This window comes from Centropristis striata, chromosome 21 (assembly GCF_030273125.1).
Source record: "Centropristis striata isolate RG_2023a ecotype Rhode Island chromosome 21, C.striata_1.0, whole genome shotgun sequence".
Classification (NCBI taxonomy): Eukaryota; Metazoa; Chordata; class Actinopteri; order Perciformes; family Serranidae; genus Centropristis; species Centropristis striata.
The window spans coordinates 32,058,346-32,075,541 of NC_081537.1; the positions used below are offsets into that span (position 1 = coordinate 32,058,346).

General features: G+C 35.7%; 1 protein-coding gene and 2 non-coding genes across 3 annotated transcripts in view; all 3 read right to left on the minus strand.

Moving 5' to 3' along the window:
• Positions 1-8,508: 8,508 nt before the first annotated feature.
• On the minus strand, positions 8,509-8,581 carry trnar-ccu (transfer RNA arginine (anticodon CCU)). The gene has a single exon. It is a non-coding gene; the product is annotated as a tRNA-Arg (tRNA).
• A 1,201-nt stretch (positions 8,582-9,782) lies between these two features.
• Positions 9,783-9,855, minus strand: trnar-ccu (transfer RNA arginine (anticodon CCU)). The gene has a single exon. It is a non-coding gene; the product is annotated as a tRNA-Arg (tRNA).
• A 6,127-nt stretch (positions 9,856-15,982) lies between these two features.
• lmf1 (lipase maturation factor 1) overlaps positions 15,983-17,196 on the minus strand; it is a 48,900-nt gene continuing 47,686 nt past the window's right edge. The window contains exon 11 of the mRNA XM_059324761.1: positions 15,983-16,595. Within this exon, the coding sequence (XP_059180744.1) occupies positions 16,409-16,595 (187 nt within the window). The 3' untranslated portion in view covers positions 15,983-16,408. The remainder of the gene's footprint in view (positions 16,596-17,196) is intronic.

A 17,196-nucleotide genomic window follows, 5' to 3' on the forward strand; every position in this document is an offset into this window, starting at 1 on the left:
TTAGGAGAAATTTAACTGAAATTAATTAAACCAGACTGAGCTTTTTCAGAAGTGGAGCAGGAAAAGTCAGGCGCTGAAATGGAACGTTTTAAACAGACAAACAAAGAAGAGAAAAAATGTGTTTTTGAACATCAAAGCATGTAAACATGATCTAGCAGAAACCCAAAATACAAGTTTGAGCCTGAAAATTGGCATACTATGGAGATGGAGTGAGCAATTCTGGGGAAAAAAATGCTGATATTTGAAACCAACACCCAAACAAACACAGACGTCCCCATGTGGCAGATTTACCCTCGCACTCGCTCCCACTGCCATTTTTCTTTATACATTAATTGCCTGTCCTGTTCAGAAGCACAAAAAAGTCGGTTTACGTGTGTCAGTCTGAGCCACAAAAAGATGGTTTAATTTAGAGCCTCATTTCTTGTGAGAGACATTTATTAAATTTACATTTTAACAGAACAACTGTGATTTTCATACAGGCTACATTATGAAAAAAAAATGTCTGTAGATTTTACGGTGAAAAACTGATAAACCATGACAGTAAAAGACGTAAAATGATAAATGGGTTAATTCAGTTTCAGTTACAATGAAACACTGTAAATGTATATATCAGCCAAAACAATATGTATATATTTTTTAAATACATTACTCCACTGTTAAATTCACTGGCACCATGTTTGTAACAAAAATATACTGTAATATATATACAAGCCATGACTTTAATTTTTGCATTTATTTTTTGTAAAAATACTTCTTCTCACTGTCAAATGTACTAAACACCATATCTCTAACAGAAATATACTGTAATATTTAATGGTAAAATCTCTAATTTATGCACCATTTATAACATATTTTCTTGTCAATTATATGGTGGAACAGCGTTTCTTTTGATGGAAAAACTTTATTTTTTACAGTAAAATATGGAATAAAATGACAATCTTAAATGTGAAATCAACAGTGCTAATGTCATTTTACCGTAATATTAGAAAAAATTGCACCGTATTTATTACGGTAAAGCTCTGTCAACCACAGCTGCCGTTTTTTTACCGTGAAAACAACAGTTGTTGTTTTTTTTACAGTGTAACAGAGCCAGCCTCTAGTGGTCATTAGAGGAACTGCATACTCCACATTAACTCAAGGATATTGCAGCTTGTTTGAATGGTATAAGAGTTTAAATTAATTATTTAAGCCCCGTCATTACACACACCAGTGTTATACAGGAACACACTAAAAGAACGCTACATACAACATGTTCATATTTTTGGTCAGCAGTGAACTGAACGCAACATTTAATAATAGTTAAGTAATGAACGATAGTGTTGTTAAAGCTCTGGAGTCCATGAAACCTCCTGCACATTAACTTCTTCATGATGTGAAGACATGAAAATGAAGCAACGTTGAGTCTCTCCATCAGCTTCCCTCTGAAGTTCTGGCTTGAAACTCCACACCCGATTTTTTTTTTTTGATGATATTCAACCAAGTAAAATAATGACAATGGAAATAATGACAAATATATTTAGTATAAAAATATAGAACTAGATATTATCCTCATTTTACCTGTTTACCTGTGTTCATATTTGCAACATGTACATTTCTGTGCGTGAAACATCATTTTCAAGATCAGATTTTATGATTTCCTTTGTTTCTTTTGGGTTCAAAATTTTGATCAAATAAGTCAAAGTTATAGATTAATTATAAGGACAGATATAAGTGAGGTCGCGCTGAAAAACTGATACCAACATGGCATGGTGAAGATTTTTCAACAGATTTTGTTTAACGGACTAATAATAGCCCAATATTTCCGAGGGTTAAAGCTCAGGCTGTGACTCACAGTTTGCCATCTCTGTCCCATGGGCATTCAGCTGAGTCAGCAGTTAACATGGGCACTCGTTTAACTGTGACAGTGGCAGTTGTTGAAAACATGTTGTTGTCCTTGAAAAGCCTTCAGTTTGATTAAATTTGAAGTACTTGTGTTTATTATCAACCACAGATGCTTTCAGCTTAATATCACCAGTGAACAGGGGGGTTCAATCTTTTACTCAGTGGCTCTGAAAAGAAAAAACTCAACATCTGCAGCCACATCGACAACAGATTAGAAACGACACACGAGAATGTGAACTAGTCCATATATTTGGACTGTGAACTCAGCTCTAAACCTTAATTAACAATTAGAATAGAATAGAATAGAATAGAATAGAATGGAACGGAACGGAACGGAATAGAATAGAATAGAATAGAATAGAATAGAATAGAATGGAATGGAATGGAATGGAATGGAATGGAATGGAATGGAACGGAACGGAACGGAACGGAATAGAATAGAATAGAATAGAATAGAATAGAACGGAATAGAATAGAATAGAATAGAATAGAACGGAACGGAACGGAACGGAACAGCATAGAATAGAATAGAATAGAATGGAATGGAACGGAACGGAACGGAACGGAACGGAACGGAACGGAACAGAATAGAATAGAATAGAATAGAACAGAACATAATAGAATAGCATAGGTTGTCTAAATCTTCATTAACAATTAGAATAGAATAGCATAGCATAGAATAGAACAGAACAGAATAGAATAGAATAGAATAGAATGCTTTTATTGTCACTATACACATGTACAATGAGATCTGAAAGCTGACTCCAAAAAGCAGTGCAACAATAAATAAAAGATATATAAAATATAAAAGTATACAATATAGACATAAACATACATAGGCAAGTAATTGTAATGAAAAATATATACGATAAAATGTAAACATAGGCAAGAAAGGGATGTAAGGTCTTTAATTCAATTTGCCAGAAGCAAAGAGCAATTTAGCAGAAGATGCTACGCAGTGTTCATAAATATATTGCACGTTGAAGGACAAATTATTGCACAAATTATTGCACATTGCCAAGTATTGTATATTTAAAAAAGGAAGAAATATTGCACAGTATTAAAGCCCATATATGAAAACCAGTGCATATGAGAGTTCAGGGTTGTAATTGCTTTTGGGAAGAAACTGTTTTTAAAAAGGTTTGTTTTTGACCTAATAAATGTGAAAAAGCAGCTAATTTCAAAAAGCTTATTTTTTAGTTTAAACGTTTAAACTGTAAAAGTTTAAACCCATTTAACAATTAAAATCCGTTAATATGGTGTCCTGTATTGCATTTAACTTGTTCTGACCATATTTCCTGAACAAATTAAAGTCACAATTTTGATATATGTTATGATGCAAACATAAAGGCACATGGTTATTTGTTTTTATTTATTCTTATTTTGTTACTCAAAAACAAATCTGAAAAAAAATTTGTTGCTAAACAGCACTATTAATGTCACAATTTTGATAAATGTTGTAGAGATGCAAAGAAAAAGGCAAATTTGTGTTTCTGTAAGCAGAAAATGTGTCTTTTTTTATTTGTTCAGGCTTTTGATTAATTGTTTTGGGACTGTTATGGTTGTTTAAATTGCTGTTGTTTTGGTCTTTTAAAACTTGTATGTACATTTTTATGTTATGTGTATGATTTCTATGTGAAGCACTTTGGGACTTCTGTCTGTGAAAGGTGCTATATAAATAAAGTTTACTTACTTACTTACTAACTTACTTACTTACTTACTTTTTGCCATAAACGCCCAATGCATCGTATATGTCACATCACAGATCTTTGACATTTAGGGGTAGATTTTTTTATTTTAAACACCATAAATGTGTTCTATGTGGTCCACTTGGTATATCCCACATACTTTTTCTTCAAGGACTACTGGGTCTGGGTTCTTATGGGTTAACTTCAAGTATAATTTTAATCTGTGTGAGCAGAACGTTGAATTTAGAGCAAAATGTGTGTATAGGACAGAGTCTCCTATATAACCAGCAGACTAAGAACACCATGACTCACTCCTTATGTCCAATAGAGCTCTATACCTGATGGGAAGCAAACAGATCATTGCCTGCGTTCACAGTGACAGAATAAAACATTTTATGTAACCATGGACAGAGGATGATCTGTCCGCTGCTCTGCTGGTGACTCACTGGAGCTTCTTCTTCTGCAACTATCTACTTTGGTTAGAAACGTTGATACCTCGGAGCTGCCTGGTCCAGGGGAAGGAAACCTGCAGCTCTTCAGACTGTCCTCACTGGCTCCCTGTGGCAAAATTACACATTTATTTCTTTACATTTTAAATTTAATTTATCACTGGTGTAGGCCCAAAGCAATTTGTATTCATCAATTGTAAAAATGTGTATGTTATAATGTCAGTTATAACATTTTAGTCCACTAATATGTGCATCACAGCTCGGGCCTAACCTTAATTTACACTGTAAAAAAATAATCTGTTTAATTTACGGTAAATTACCGGCAGCTGTGGTTGCCAGAACCTCACCGTACAAATTACAGTGAGTGGGTTTTCTATTCTAAATTTAAATGTATGCAAAAATGTATGCAAAATGCAAAAACTGTCATTTAGACTGAATATTCCTGTTATTTTTAGGGTAATTGTGTCATTCATTCACACATCATGGTATTTGTCCATAAATTTTGCATGAAAATGTTATATTTTTACAGCAAAACTGTGTGTTTCTTCCAGTTTATGACAGTAAAAGTAAAAGTTTTGTGCTATTCTTTGATTTACGGAAATTAAAAGTGTCTAATACGGTGACAATTTTTCATTTTGCGCCCTATTTCTGATGTACTTGACAGTGTTTTACTGTTATTTCTACAAACATTTTTTACAGTGTACCTAAACCTAAATATAGCCAACTTCAAGTTGAGTTTTCCTTGCTCGGCTATAGCTTTCAGTTCCAAATCTCAAATCACATCAATCAAATCAAATAGCCTTTATTGTCATTATATAGGCAACTACACAACAAAATTGAAAGTGCCACTGCATAAGGTGCATAGTTATGACATGCATAGCGTAAAACATGAGTAAAAACATTTAAAAATACCGAGCTAAACAAGGACAAAAACAAGAACAAGGACATGTGATGTAATAAATAAGTATTAAAATAAATAAATGGCTACTGAAAATGCTATAATTTATAAATGAGGTAGATTGTATATTTTAGATAGATAGATAGATAGATAGATAGATAGATAGATAGATAGATAGATAGATAGATAGATAGATAGATAGATAGATAGATAGATAGATAGATAGACTTTATTTATCCCAAGCTGGGAAATTACAGTGTAGCAGCAGCATTACACACAGAGGCAATAAAAAATAATAATAATAATAATAAAATAAATACAAAGAACAACCGAGGCATACTTCAAGCAATTAAATATAAAAATACAATAAAATACAATAAAATGTCATGTAAAAATAAAAATAAAATGTCTAAAAAAAGGAGTATGTTTAAGGAATAGAATTCCAGTGCAGAATAAATATGAATATACAGTATAAAAATGTTGGTGCTATGAAACAAATAAGGTGCAATGAACAGTGTGCATAAAGAACACATAAAGTGCATAACGACGGTATGTAATGAACCAGGCTATTTGTCAACCTGGTCTCACAGAAATCCGTGAAATAGCCACGGATTTCGCTTAACTCAAAATCCGTGGAATAGCCACGGAATCGCTCAAATTTCCGTGAAACTGACACGGATTTCGCTAGTTAATGACAGTCATATCCCGTGGCTATTCCATGGATATTTGTTCCTATTGGTTTGCTCCAAGTCACGTGACTTTCAAGGTCCCGGCGGTCAGAACAAAAAACATGGCGGACAGTTCTCTCATTTTTAGTGAAAAATCAATATTTTGACTTTGTTTCTGCATAAAAATGGATTTTGATCACATTTCTAGCGAGAAATATATGTTTTATTTTCTAAATATTCACTCAGTGAATGTACATAATCACTTTGTATGTTGGAATAGCCACGGGATATGACTGGCATTAACTTGCATTGTAGCAAAATCCGTGTCAGTTTCACGGAAATTTGAGCGAATCCGTGGCTTTTCCACGGATTTTGAGTTAAGCGAAATCCGTGGCTATTTCACGGATTTCTGTGAGATCAGGTTGCTATTTGTTATTGTACATATATATATTTGTATTTGTATTTGTATTCAATGTACAGTATTTGTTATTTGCATGTATCATCTGCATTCTGACAAAATCATATAAATACATGTTCATTATGACCTAATATTAATGTTAATCTAGACTTAGTAAACTGTTTTATGTCTATTCTAAGGCTCAAAATAAGGTTTGTGGCTCCATTCCAACTGTTTTCTCTTATTTTGGCGGACAATGGCTCTCCTGTCAGTAAAGGTAGCCGACCCCTGGTTTAGTAGAACCAGTAGCCACTGGGCAGCTGACTCACTCACTCCCACCGTCCAGACTTTCCCAGCAGGGAATCGAACCCACACCCCTTTTACCTTTCCTCCACTTTCATATTACATCAGAGCACAAGAGGGAAAATGGCATGAGCCAGACTGGAGCTATGGAGATGAAACAGACACACATCCCTGCTGTCCGTTATACAATCAGAGCACACACAAAAAAAACGGCCATGTGATGCAGCGTATCTGTAAATTAACCATCAAAGTCACATAAAACTGCAAGAAAAGCTGCGAAAGCGATTCTGCGGGGAAATGTATTTGCAGTCCGAGGGCGGGAACACAAGCAACAGGATGCAGATATGTTTGATGAGGAGACTATTAAAAACAGCCATGCTGAGCCAGGGAGCATCGTCAAAACCAATGAGCTGCAAACAACACACACACACACACACACACACACACACACATCTAACTCTGATGTTATTGAGAGATTCCACCTCGTTGTTTATTTACCCTTTGAATAATTTGTCACTTTATATAAGCCAGAGCACATTTATGCAGCCATAGTTCAATATTGAATAAATAAAAAAACACATTAAGAAATAATCACAAGTAAACAGAGTACAATATATAAATCAGGGGTGTCAAACTCAAATACACAATGGGCCAAAATTTAAAACTTGAATAAAATCGCGGGCCAACATTGAACAAATAAACCTTTTAATATATACCAAACATGTTTTGCTTTAACATTAAATATGGAACCAGCAACGCTTATAAACATACAATATATAACTAAATAGTGCAGACATGCAAAATCAAATTTCAAATAAAAAACACATCAATGCCATTAATTTATTAAATAAAAATTAAATAAAAATCGTATGCCTCTTTTCTATTTGCATCCTTCTGATTTAAATATCAAAATAAACTTTTTCAACAGGTTAATAAATTCTGCCTTTCTTTTCTCCATTTTTGGGAAGGGGTAGCTGGGAGACGGCTCTAGCTTGAGGTTGCTATGACGACTGTCACAGAAAACAACAGCAGGGCATTGTGGGACTTGTAGTATTAGCTGTAAATGCGCCATATAATACCAGCGGGTCAGCTTTTATAGTACAATAATTATATAATAATTTGGTATTGCCTCGCGGGCCAAATTATATTACACTGCGGGCCAAATTTGGCCCGCGGGCCAGAGTTTGACACCCCTGATATAAATGAACGATCAAAGTCAGAATCTTATAAGATAAAAGACATGTTGATGAAGGTTTCCTTTGGGGACATAATAAGCACTTACAAAAAGGTAACAAAGAGCAATATAACACAGTTTATGATATCTAATACTCGTCATATTACAAAATGTTTAAATTCACAATAATATCATATCATGTTTGATTCTTATTTGATGAATGCCTCCAGCATTCAGCTTAATCCTAAATTACACGTAAAGCATTTAAAGACCTAAAACAATATGATTTATGAATATGATTTACCCAAAACTCAATTCTGGAGGTTTCTTCAACTACGACATGTTGTTAAAGACTTATTGAACCAAGGTTATCATAGTTTTGGATTTTCATTAGTTTTAATTTTGTTTTCAATTTCTGTTTTCAAATTCAGTTAGTTAGAATTAGTTGTAATGTTATTGGAAAATGCTTAGTTTAAGTTGAGTTTTTATTAGTTTTAGTTTTTTTGTAATGGGGTATTTGTTGGGTGCCAGATTTAAAAAAGTCACAATAAATGTTTCCTTTATTTCCTTTGTCTGATCCATCTCAGCCCCAATAAGTTCATTAAGTCATAAAACCAGATAGATGAAATAGATTTCATATCAACCAAAAAGGTTTACGTGTGAAAATAGTTGACAAAGTTGAAAACTAAGGACATTTTCACTACAATTTTAGTTAGTTTTGTCACCACAAAATACAGTTCCAGTAGTTATCGTTTTTCAAAAAACTCTCGTTTTCATTTTTATTTCAGTTAACGAAAATGTTTTTTCTAGACTTCGTTATTTCGTCAGTTTTCGTTAACTATAATAACATTGGTTCCTTGGTTAGGACTAAAGGCAGTTTAAAGCAATAAAATTGTATTAGCTCATTGCTGCTACAGAGCTTCTTGTTGGGCGTTGACCCATTCAGAGTGATAACAAATGTGTCAATGAGCCGGTTAGAAGCAGTGACAGAGACCATAGAGACCCACTACCAGTAAAAAGCTGTTAGCAGAGGATGGTTTGGCTGTCAATCACCCCAGATGGGACTCGAACCCACAATCCCTGGCTTAGGAGGCCAGTGCCTTATCCATTAGGCCACTGGGGCTTGATGCTATACAAGATCACCATTTTCGTAGAGATGCAGCTAATTCAATCATAAAGCAACAACACAAGATGCAATTCCATGGAGTATGCTGTAGGTTTTTTGCGGGTATATCACTGTTTGATCTCATCACAGATCCCAGTATGAGGATTATGAATAGTCGATTATGCTTTAGAACCTTTCAGAACCACAATAAATGTCAGTGGAACAGACTGTCCAGCTGCCAGTAAAAGGTTGTTAGCAGAGGATGGTTTCGATCCATCGACCTCTGGGTTATGGGCCCAGCACGCTTCCGCTGCGCCACTCTGCTGTCAATGCTGGGACTCAATCAGGGCGGCTGTGGCTCAGTTGGTAGAGTTGGTTGCCCCCCAACCGGAGGGTTGGTGGTTCAATCCCTGGTGGTTGGTGGTTCAATCCCCAATCCCTGACCGTCGCAGCCTACATGTGGAAGTATCCTTGAGCAAGATACTGAACTCCAAATTGCTCCCAATGTGCTGTGTTCATCGGTGTGTGAATGAATTCCCAATGGTGGCAGGTGGGACCGTTTAGGGTAGCCTCTGCCACCAGTATGAATGTGTGTGTGAAAGGGTGAATGAGCGCAGTCTGTAGTGTAGAGCGTTTTGAGTGGTCGCAATGCGACTAGAAAAGTGCTATATAAGTGCATTATGGTGCATACCATTACCCCAGATGGGACTCGAACCCACAATCCCTGCCTTATCCATTGGCTTCATGGCAGTGAGCCAGCTGTGTGTTAAAGGAAAATTCCCTTCTGATTCTCTTGATTTCTGTGTTATTGCGACCATGGCATCAGGGGCCATTGTTATTCGTATGCTATGAAGCTCCAGTGGCCTGTTGGATAAGTCACTGGCCTCCTGAGCCAGGATGTTCGAGTCCCGTCTGGGGTGAGCCACTGGGGCTCAAATTTCACATCTGAAATTTGGCAAGTTCTGATACAAAGCAGGATGGCTCCTGATGCTACCATGGCAGTAACAGATTTAAAAAAAAAACAGGGATACAGAGCAAAGCCCTGACAGAATGGAGGACTAGAGACAAAAATGGTGACATTGTCAACGATGGTCCTACAATACATCCAACCTTGTCCTGAACTAAAGCAGTAAAAGTCTGTTAGCAGAGGATGGTTTCGATCCATCGACCTCTGGGTTATGGGCCCAGCACGCTTCTGCTGCGGCACTCTGCTGTCAATCACCCCAGATGGGACTCGAACCCACAATCCCTGGCTTAGGAGGCCAGTGCCTTATCCATTAGGCCACTGGGGCCTGACAAACCACCAGCTCACCATTTCTGTCCACATACAGACAGTTGCACTATAAAGCAACAACACAGAAAGCACAATGTGTGGTTTAACACAACAATGGACCCCGACGCCAACGCAGTAACAGTTGCCAATAGCAGAGGATGTTGTTTATTTCAGTAAATAAAAATGTTTTTTCAATTCTAGTTTTCTTTATCTCGTTAGTTTTCATTAACTATAATAACCTTGATAGGACGGTGATGGAATATGGAGGTGATGGAAGTGTGATAGCTCTTAAACTGACCTGGGGGAGAGATCTGGGAGTATTACATGAAGAACAGGAGTGGATCAAGATTATGGACAATTCTTGAATAATGTCGAGGGACCTAAGGGTGAGGTTTATTCAATTTAAAATTTTGCATAGATTTTATTGAACCTCGAGTAGGCTTTTCAGACTGAAAGACTCAGCTACTTCCTGGAAGTGTGGTATGGGGGAAGGCAGTGGCGGACTCAGAGGGGGGGCAGGAGGGGCGACCGCCCCCCCTGCCTCCGTGGTTGAAAAATTGTGCTAAACTGCCCTCTAGAGTGGTGAAAATGAGAGGAAGCGCCTAATTGGCTGCTCTTTAAACGTGCAAAAAATGATTGGGCACCCTCTAGGGTGCCACTTCATACAATAAATTATGATGATGTGTCCTCTAGAGCAAGAACATTCGATAACGTGCCTTTATGAGTGTCCTTCTACCTGTCTGGTGCCTCCGTGGTTGAAAAAGTGTTGCGAAAGTTCCCTCTAGATGGTGAAAATAAGAGAAAGTGCCTTATTGGCTGCCCTTTACATATGAAAAAACCAATTGCCCTCTAGGGTGCCCCTTTATACAATAAATTATCATGATGTGCCCTCTAGAGATTCTATAATACTATATCACCCAACAGTGAATAATGTTATTTGAGATGTTTGCTCTCATTTAGCTCTCAAAGAGCACAAAATTGATGCATTTTACTTAACAATGTACAAATTTTGTCCAGGGGGAGCATTCCCCCGGACCCCCCTAGATGGTTTTGTTACAATACTTTTAATTGTCAGTACCATATCATTAATTACTTTCATCTGGATCTCCTTTTAACTTAATGCTAATATTTCATGCGTGCTGGTGGGGCTCCACGTTGTGCAGAATGTGCCCTTTTCATTTTTTCGCCCCTGCCCCTCTAGCAGTCTGAGTCTGCCACTGGGGGAAAGTACTATGGTACAAGATTCATCAATATTGGATGAAGATTCACTTCTACACTGTCAATGTCCTAAAGAGGCATGTTGTGTTCTGTTAAGCTAAGCTCTATATTTTAGGAGATTGTAAAGTTTTATCTGTTTTTCCACAACCATTGAGATAGTGGGAACAGACTGCTATCATGGCTGGACGCTAAATCATCCTCAGGGACTGGAAGGATCCTGGAGAACCTCCTTTTCAGAACAGGGTGGCAGAACTGGCTGCACATGAAAAGATGTGGTATAGGATGAAGGACAGAACAAAACAATATCTCCTGAAGTGGGTCATGTACCTTGGTACTATATACAGGCCGCTGTGAGGATTTGATGGATGTGCATTATCTTTGAGGATTAGAAATTTAAACTGATGTAATATTTAGGTTCACAGACACAATCGATATAAAAGATATATCGACATATTTTTAAATGTGATATGGAATTAGACCATATCACATATATCGTTAGAGGTCTTTTTTCCCACACTTTTTCCGAAATCTTCCTGCGTTTTTAATATGGGAGCCAATGAGGCTGTTGGTGGTGTTGGTGGCGCATCTCTGCGTCTTACGCCCAAACTATAACTCTGACAGCTTTACCAGAGGATTGTGAGTGTTTCTATGTAAAAATTATTTCTGTAGAGTGGAATTTGCGGCCTGGAGCGCAGTTTTAAAATGTATTTTTTGACAGTTTTACCTCTCCCTCTACACTCTGAGCGATGACATCACACACTCTGACACGAACATTCCGTGCAATACACACCCATTATAATCTCAGAATTTCTCCAGAAATGATCATGGTCATTGAACAGGGATTGATAAAAAACTATATGACCTATCGAAGCATGGATTAATACACCAATACACAAGACTTGTGTCTACTGTTTAAAGTTTAAATGGAGTCTCTAGGTGAAATTATGCCGGAGAAGTAGACGTCTGAAAATCTTCAATTAATGTTCTTTTTTGCTCATTTTCTTTCGGCCGTCCCATTCATTTCAATGCAAACTTACGTCGCGAAAAATTCGTATTCCGTAGAGAAAAGTAATAGCACACCGATCCCGATCAAACTGCACTTTTTGATATATAATTTAATGAGCGTCGCTCACTGATGCAACAGTTAACGATAGCCACGCCCATGTAACTCTAAATCAACTGTAACTGTTGCGAATAAACAGAAAGTCTCCTTTTATGTCTGTGGACAGGACAATGTGAGGGCTCATTTGTCAGAAAGACAGACCCACTGTGTCACACAAACACAAACAAATCACCAGGTTCATTGTTTCTATATTATCAGTAGAGACAGATGGTTTGTTGTGCTGACACTCTATGGTGCTTCTGGATGTTTCTGGAGCAACAATAATGACTTTGCAGAATGGTTTTCCATCTGCTGCTCTAACCGGATCATGAGGAGGTCAATAAATGTCTCCGTCTCTCATTGTGCAGCGTGATGTGTGGCACAAGAGATTTGAAAGGAACTGGGCAGCGACTGGAATAATTCATATTTAAGATGCACGACACGTACTGGATAGGTGTGTGTGTTTCAGGCAGCTCTTTGAAAAATATCTTCATCAGATGGATGGAATCCAAAGCAACGCAGGCTCAATAAATCAACGACATGCAGCAGTCAGAGAAGGGTTTGATAAATAATATATATATAACTGTTCAGTTTGCAGACACAATATTTGGCCTTTATCAAATGTTATTAAAGATAAATGGTGTTTGTCAGCACATGGTATATTCTCTCTGGGTGGTATCTGTGTTTTTGAATTATTCAGGTACAAGAGGAGGCTAAAAAATGTCTATGATGGTTTTGGCTTAATAAACAGAAGTGTGTATATATATATATATATATATATATATATATATATATATATATACTGGTCAAAAGTTTTAGAACACCAACTTTTCCAGAATTTAATTGAAAATTATGCAGTTTAATGTCTCAGTGTACTCTGAAATTAATGCACATTTGCAACATTTAAAATTCTTTATTGAGCATGATAGTGTTTTGAAAGTAAAAGAAGATTCAAAATCACATTCTATGTTGGACTAAAGGACTAAAAAACGACATCAAAAGACACAAAATGACAAAAAAGACACCAAAAGACACAAAATGACAAAAAAAAAGACACAAAATGACCTAAAAAGACACAAAATGACTTACAAAGACATGAAAAGAATTCAAAAATGGACAAAATAGCCCAAGACTCCATAGAGTTAAGTTGTTAACCCATTTCTTGTTCCCTGAAAAAGGCCTACTTGTATAATTCTGAAATGTACATTATTTTCCAGTTTTGGTTAAGCTTACCTTTTTTTATTTACCTCTGGCAGTTCACCACTTACCTTTGGACCCTTTCAAGCTGTTCATTTGACTTGAACTGCTTGAATCTCAATAAAAAACTGGAAAAATCGGGGTGTTCTAAAACTTTTGACCGGTAGTGTATATATATATATATATATATATATATATACAGTCATGGAAAAAATGATAAGCCCACCCTTGTTTTCTTAATTTTCTTGTTCATTTTATTGCCTGGTACAACTAAAGGTACATTTGTTCGGACATATTTAATGATAACAAGAAAAATAGCTCATAAGAGTTTAATTTAAGAGCTGATATCTGGACGGTTTCCATGGTTTTCTTGATAATAACAAAAAAACATTATTAGGAAAATCAGCTCTTAAAAGTTTTTTTTCAGTCTTGATGTTGTCCCTGAGCACTTTACTTCTGGAGATCTTGTCTTGGCGATAGAACAAGGCCTAAATTATGCCATTGTTTATTTTCAATCAACAATTGTTAAAAGCCTATGTGTGCTATTTTTCCATGACTGTATATTGTGCCGTTTCAGCCACATTGTTTCACATTCATATATGACATATACAATAGGCTTTTTTTCTGTATAACATGTGCTATAGGCTTTTCCTTTTCTCTTTTTTTCCTAAACAGAAGTGCAATGTTTTGTGCGCAATGTATGTGTGCAGCGTTTGTAATCATTTGCAGCTTTGCATGTGTCTCTTTTTAAAGTCCTTACTTTGTGATTTGTGTGTGGTGTCCTTTTTTGTTTGTTTGTTTGATGGGTGCATGCCTTGTTTGGTTATTTATTTAATATGAACCTTTTTTGCATTGACGGGGAGAGCTGTGCCTCAATTTCGTTGTGCTAACATATTTTTTATACTACCATGCAATGACAATAAAGACTAAATATATATTCTAAAGCATTCTATTATTACAGCATTTTTTTCACATCTGCCTAATATATATATATATAGGCAGTTGTGAAAAAATGCTGTAATATTAGAATGCTGTAATATTATATTACAATTTTTTCTTTTTTGTGTTATTGTTGTTTGTTTGTTCATTGTTGTCTCATTATGACTACATGGCTGTATGTGTACTTATGTGTTTGTAAGTTAATAACAAGTTATGTGTGTTAATAATGGTAATAATGAGTTTATAAACTACATTACTATGTGTTATACATACATATATATATATAAATATTATTGTTATATAACTGAATATAGTAAATTAACATAGGGAGAAGGATTTAATAAGCTTTGACTCCTTTTGAACACAAATAAGTGTTGAGTCTTGTTGTTGTTTCATTTGTGTTGTTGTCTTGTATTTATTGTTGTTTGTTTGTTTTTAAATGTTCATCTTTTATTTTGTGTTCAAATAAATTCTCAATCAATCAATGCTTTCAAAAATAGAAATATTAATAGTTCATCAGTTAACAAAATGCAAAGGGAGTGAACAGAATAAAAATTTTAATCAAAACAATATTTGGTGTGACAACCCTTCAATATATATATATATATACATAGTATATATATATACATATATATATACATATATATATATATATATACATATATATATATATATATATACATATATATATATACACATATATATACATATATATATACATATATATATATACATATATATATACATATATATATATATATACATATACATATACATATACATATATATATATATATATATATATAGACGCACACACACACCTCAGCGAGGTCGGTTAACTTTGAGGAAAATGCTGCTGAAGTGGTTATCTTGGAGAGTGAAAGGCCAAACAGAATGAATTAGATGGAGAACAGCTCCATCTAGTGGCCCATCTGTGTAACTACAACTGATGTCAGAGAGCCATAGTGACACATTTATGTTCAGCTGATGGTGTCATCATTGTGGGATCTGCTCAGCTGTAAACATTTTGTAAACATTTCATCTTAATTATAAAACATTTATCTTAATTTCTCATATGTTTTACAGCGTTTTGTTATTTTACACATCATTTTAATGCTGTCTTCCAGCCACACCTGTTTATTATAGAAGATTACTTTATTAATCCCACAACGGAGAAATTCAATCTCTGCATTTAACCTTTTATCCTTTTTTACACACAAGTGAACACACCATGCAAGGAGCACATTACTGCGCCCGGTATATGTTGTCATAAGTTGAAGTTTTTGCATGTATGTGTTTTTAAGGCTTATAAAGACAAAAATAAATAATAATAATATTCATATTTTTATAATTTTTTGACTCAGCAACAACACGTTGTCCAAAACATTGTGTCTGTCAAAAAATGACAGTCCTGTGTTTTGTTTTTTTTTGGTCGTCAGTCTCCTTTATATATTTACTATATTTATAGTTATCCTTTATATTATTCTTTGTATGTTATTTGTGTGTACATTGTCTAATTTGTAAATATGTTCCTGAGTCAAAAAAAAAAAAAAAAAAAAATTAGATTCCTTAATCTGAAAAAAAAAAAACAGAAGGAAAATAATATTTTATTAAAACAGTTTTAATGTTGAAATTCATATTCAATACACTCACTGAGGTTGTTTTTATACAAAGGGCCGTCAATATCAGAATGTTTGTTGGAGCAGTGGGCAGCACATTACTGCGTTGTCATAAGTTGAAGTTTTTGCATGTATGTGTTTTTAAGGCTTATAAACACAAAAATAAATAATAATAATATTCATATTTTTATAATTGTTTGACTCAGCTACAACACGTTGTCCAAAACATTCCGTCTGTCAAAAAATGACATTCCTTAATCTGAAAAAAAAAAAAAAACAGAAGGAAAATAATATTTTATCAAAACCATTTTAATGTTGAAATTCATACTCAATACACTCACTGAGGTTGTTTTTATACAAAGGGCCGTCAATATCACAATGTTTGTTTTCACATTTAACAAGCAGTTCTCCATGAAACAATCTGAAAAGCCTGAAGGTTTCATTGGTCCTTTTAACTCCTGTGATCTCCTCTGGCTGCTGCAGTCTGACCTCCTGCTTCAGCTCCTGCTCCTCTGGAGGAGTGGGTGGGGCCAGCTCCTGGACTGGAAGTAGCCCCTGAGTCCCTCCAGGTCCAGAGGAGGGAAGTAGGCTCCGATGCGTTTCCTCAGCCACCACTTCCCCTCGGCAGCGCTGCTGCTGCCCGGCTGGCTGAACTTATACCTGAAGTGTTCCCCTCGGACCCACCTGAGGAGGAGGACACAGAAAGGAGGGTCGTCCAATGAAACAAAGACATTTTTATGTTTCAACATTTTGTCTCCAAAAGCACAGATGAGCCAGATGTGATGCACTTCACTCCTCTTTGTGTTGGAACAGTTCACAATGAGTAGTTTTTAGATCTGAATGCTAAAAGCAATGTCTGTGTAACTGTTGCCAATTTATTGCAACAGATAAAGGAATTAATTTAAGGTTGTATTTGTTTCTTTAAATGTTATTAGGGCCTCGGGGCAATCGCACCGAGCACTGGTCCCTACAGCAATATCTGTAGGGACCAGTGCTGCACTACTGTTATACTGTGGATTTCTTCTTCTTCCTCTTCCGGACGCAATTTCGTCCCGCTACTAGTCCTACAACTTAAAGAGTTGCAGGACAAATTATACATCAAAACGTGCGGTTTGATCGGGATCGGTGTGCTATTACTTTTCTCTACAGAATACAAATTTTTCGCGATGCAAGTCGTGAAAAACTGCTCAAAGTTTTGCATTGAGATGAATGGGACGGCCGACAAAAAATGAGCGAAAAAGAACAATCATTGGAGATTTTCAAACGTCTACTTCTCCGGCATAAT